Below are 4912 nucleotides of genomic sequence, written 5' to 3'. Positions count from 1 at the left end.
CCCTACTCTTTGAAGAGTTTTGATCAAGAAAGGATACAGTACTTTATCAAATGCTTTTTCAGCATCTATTGAGAGCATCATATGGTTCTTGTTCTTTCTTTTTTTAATGTATTGTATCACATTGATTGATTTGCGGATGTTGACCTAAACTTGCAGCCCTGGAATAAATCTCATTTGGTCATGGTGAATAATACTTTTAACGTACTGTTGGATCCTATTGGCTAGTACTTTGGTGAGAATTTTTGCATCTGTGTTCATCAAGGATATTGGTTTATAATTCTCTCTTTTGATAGGCTCCTTGTCTGGTTTTGGGATCAAGGTGATGCTGGCCTCATAAAATGAGTTTGGAAGTTTTCCTTCCATTTCTATTTTTTGGAACAGGTTCAGGAGATAGGATTTAATTCTTCTTTAAAAGTTTGGTAGAATTCCCCTGGAAAGCCATCTGGCCCTGGGCTTTTGTTTGTTTGGAGATTTTTTATGACTATTTCAATCTCCTTACTGGTTATGGGTCTTTTCAGGGTTTCTATTTCTTCCTGGTTCAGTTTTGGTAGTTTATATGTCTCTAGGAATGCATCCATTTCTTCCAGATTGTCAAATTTGTTGGTGTAGAGTTGCTCATAATAGGAAGACATGGATTTTATGGAGCTGTGAAGGTCCAGGGGTTTCGGGACTGACAACTCAAAACCCAATTTAAGCATTTGTTGGAAAAGTGCATCTTGGAGGCCCTCCCCCTACTCTCTCTGCTCTGAGAACTGCTGACTCTAAGGTCACAGTCTCTGAACACGCATGAGGATATGGAGGTCATGACTTGTTGCATACTGGAGCAGTTGTTTTTTTTTTTTTTCTTTCTTTTTTAACTTTTTATTATCGAAAACATCAAGCATAAACAGAAGTAGATAGAATAGTATAATAAAAATGTCTTTACCCATAACCTAGCTTGAACAAGTACTAGTACATAGCCCATCATGTTTTTTAACCCCATACCTGCTGACAACCCCCACCCCAGATTATTTTGAAGCAACTCATATCATCCCATCTGTAACTATATCAGACCATAATAGGTAAGGCATCTTTTCAAAAATATAATCACAATATGATTATCAAAACTAATAAACAATTAACAATGAATCATTAACATCACCAAATGCCAAATCAGTGCTACCTGTGACCTTCTGACTGTCTTATAATTTTTTAGTAAATTGCTTGAGTCAGGGTCCAAATATGGTTGTGAGTTCCATAAATAACAATGGATTGATATCTTTCCTAAGTCTTGCAGGTTTCCCTTCTGTCTTGCTTTTTTTTTTTTCCTGAAAAAAATTTGAAACAGTGGATTGCCTCTGTCCTGTAGAATCTTTCCAAAGTCTCCATTTTGTGGACTACATCTCCATAGTATTGTTTAAAATTATATTGTCCCTTGAATTTCCTGTAAGTTAGTAATTAGATCAAGAGGCTAAATCAGGGGCGCCTGGGTGGCTCAGTGGGTTAAGCCACTGCCTTAGGCTCAGGTCCTGATTCCAGAGTCCTGGGATCGATCCCCGCATCGGGCTCTCTGCTCAACGGGGAGCCTGCTTCTGCCTCTCTCTCTGCCTGCCTCTCTCTCTGCCTGCCTCTCTGCCTGCTTATGATCTCCGTCTGTCAAATAAATAAATAAAATATTAAAAAAAAAAGAGGCTAAATCAGATTCACATTGTAATTTTTTATTTATTATTTATTTATTGTTTATTTATTTATTTATTATTTATTATTTATTTTATATTGCTCTGGAAAGACTTCTTCAGCAAATATGTCTACTTTCATCAGAAGGTACATAATGTCTGGTTGATTTTTGTGACATCATTGATCATCAATGATTGATTACCAGTCATTGAGGATCACTACTCATTCATTAATTTCTTAACTGTTTCTAAATACTGATATTTTAAATTCTATTATTCCTTCTTTATTAACTGGAACACTTGTCTGAAAAGGAATTTTTCCTCATAATTATCTATAGGGACAGATTTTATAAGAAGGTATGATAAGTGGTTGATTCTCTTTGTTTGTCAGATTTCAAACTATTGAGATGTTTTGCCAACATCCTCCAAAGTGACCAGTGCATTTTTTTTTAATTTGGAATTTTAATTATGTACATAAATAGCAACATGAGAACGAGTTCTAAGGCTAGACATTCTCTCTAGGTGAAAGGATTTCCGATTAGTCCACTTGTAGTATGGTATCACCCAAGATAACAAAGAAGCCTAGCATAGTTTATCCTGAAGAAGAAAGCCAATTTACTACATTCGGTACTGACTTCTCTGCCATTTTTCTGTAGAAATATTGGTTTACTGCATGGAGTTTCCAATGTTTACCTATAACTGATTAAAATGGGCAGAGCATGCAGCATTCTATTTATTTCCAGGTGAATTCTTCACATTTCCTGGCTTTTGAAAGTTCTCCTTCCACAAATCTTCTATGACTATGTATCCTCGTAAACCCCAGTCATATAATTTCTCCCCACTGACCTGGACAAATATGATGGCTTGTTGTGGGTAATAAAGAGAGGCAGCAAGTCCCATGAATCCAGGCGGATATACCAGCTTCTTTATTTTTGAGCCTCTAGCCAAAAGAAGTCCAACAATGCCAGCAAAACCGATAACACCAAGTCTTGGAAAAAATCCAGGAGGTGCATTTTGGAGATAGTCATAGCTGCCTAACCCCCATTGAACCAAGCTCTGCATCTTGGGCTTAGTTTGGGAGTACGTTTCCTGACACCAACTTGTATACGGCTCGCAATAATGTCGGAGATGTGAAATGCTTTCCTCAAGTGGGGTCCTTGGCTCTTCCACATATTTAGACTGACCCTCGGGAACGGAGTAGAGTGAAAGCTCATTAACCTTCACAGAAGCTTTGTGAGGTGAGTCCTTTTTAGGTGACGCATAGACTTTGAAGGTGAGCAGACTCAGGCTGGCCGGCCCCACAGCCCTCTGAATTACCTTGAACATGCTGCTGGCAGAGGTGGCACCGGCGGGGTGGACCAGTGCATTTTTTGGTATCATTATGACTTCATGGAAGTCAACATAGTTGATGTATTTTAATTCTTTGCATGTATTATCCTTACTGAAGCTCAAAAAATTGCCCCCTCTTCTGCCATTCGAAACTTACTGATATCTTTTTAGGGACTTGTAAAGGCAAACCAGAAGGGAATTTCAGTAGGAATTCCAAGGGCTTCCTGAGCAGCAGACTAAGAACTCCTTCCCTTTGTAGTGTGCTGTCCAAAGTGCTACACTCTTCTCATATGGACTCATCCACAGTCATAGCAATGCTGGGAATGGGCTCTCAGACAGCATCTGGTGGTAACTGTGTCGAATATGAGAGAATACACAACCCATGTAAATGAAACAACCCTGCCAAGTTCACCAGGACTTCTTGATGGTAGAACTGTGATGAGATATCAGATCTTCTGATTTCAGGTCTCTTAACACATATCTTAATAAAGCTGACCATATTATCCTTATTAGGATGATTCCCATCAAGGTCTTGGGAACAATCTTAGACACCTTCTAAGATACTTGAAGACACAAATGTGTGATTAAACCAACAGTTACCCCTTCTCACAGAACATTTTCATGCTATGGACCAACATGGTGGATGATAGCAGGTTATATTTTCTCTTGATGAGAATCACAGTCCATGAGGTTCCTCAGTCCATTTCCCAGGATGGAGGAAGATTTAGGAAGTATTGCCACATAAGCACTGTGTAGAGAATAGATCTTATTTTAACAAGTACTTCTTGGTGAAGCAAGGGTAGGGAGAAACTGGAGTTAAAAGAGGAAACTCAAAAAAAAAAAAAATTTCTGGTTGGACAAGCTTTTCCTGGGAAAGGATGAAGACCTGTGATAGGTATCTTGCTACTGTCCAGCATTGTGCTCTCACCCAGTAAACTGGATTATTTTCCTGCTCACTGGAGATCTAACATAAGCAGTGTAACTTAAACATGTGTTAAATAAACTAGTTGCAATAGTACTGTTTAAAATGGTCTAATGATACCCAACCAGTAGTGTTTTCCTCCAGGTTGGGAGTAAATGAGAATTTGCTGAAAAGTCAGGCAATGATTTTGTTCTCCTCGATAATAAGGTGAAGTAAAATTTTTCCTAATGACTCTTTTGACAGTTGACTGAAAAAGAAGTGACTGTGACTTAAATTAATTTGAAGGCAGGATCTCTCCATGTTTGTTCTGTGTTACTCAAATTGCTATATTCTAATAGATAAGCAAGGCCCTCCAGGTTGCTGAGCAGGCTATGTGGAAGTAAATGAACACCACAGTAATATGAAACGTCTGAATTAAAAGCTAAAAATGAAAAAAGTCTGGTTTTAATAGATGTCTAGATATTCAAGTGCCTTACACCAAATAGCTAAATCATGGGTTAGCAAACTCTTTTTTCTCTAGAAGGTCAAACAGTAGTTGCAGGCAACTACTGAAATCTGCCATCACCACTTGAAAGAAAGCATAAACAATACATAGACAAATGGACAGGGCTGTATTCTGATATAATTTATTTACAAAATTATGTACAAGAATAAGCAGCAGGCTAGATTTGACGTATGAGCCATAGGTTGCAGACTTCTGGTATATATGAAGACAGAATATTTTGTTTTCATGGAAGAATTTAACACTTAGTGACAGGTGTGAGAGGAAAGGTATAGATTATGGGATATTTTTCTGAAACAGTGGCTCCAGTAGGAAATCACAGCTCAAATATCCACAGGGTGAAAATTTTCAGTTACATGAGACATAAGTGTGTACAAGATGTCTGGATCTGATGAAATTATAGTTCAGCAGGAAGGCCCTGGCTCCCCTCCCACCCCACCAATGTAAAGGGACCTTGGTAATCAGTCATACCTAACTGTCACCATGTGGAAATGTCCATTGTCC

At 38.3% G+C, this 4912-nt stretch overlaps 1 protein-coding gene across 1 annotated transcript; it reads right to left on the bottom strand.

The window, feature by feature from the left end:
- Window positions 1-2097: 2097 nt before the first annotated feature.
- LOC122910640 (MICOS complex subunit MIC26-like) lies at window positions 2098-2993 on the bottom strand. Its single transcript, XM_044255244.1, has one exon. It carries the CDS (start codon window positions 2979-2981, stop codon window positions 2385-2387), a length of 597 nt encoding a protein of 198 aa, XP_044111179.1. The 5' UTR covers window positions 2982-2993; the 3' UTR covers window positions 2098-2384.
- Between the last annotated feature and the right edge of the window lie 1919 nt (window positions 2994-4912).

This window comes from Neovison vison, chromosome 6, assembly GCF_020171115.1.
Source record: "Neovison vison isolate M4711 chromosome 6, ASM_NN_V1, whole genome shotgun sequence".
Classification (NCBI taxonomy): domain Eukaryota; kingdom Metazoa; phylum Chordata; class Mammalia; order Carnivora; family Mustelidae; genus Neogale; species Neogale vison.
The sequence above is the reverse complement of the archived record's forward strand: the minus strand, read 5'-3'. Positions and strand labels throughout refer to the sequence as shown.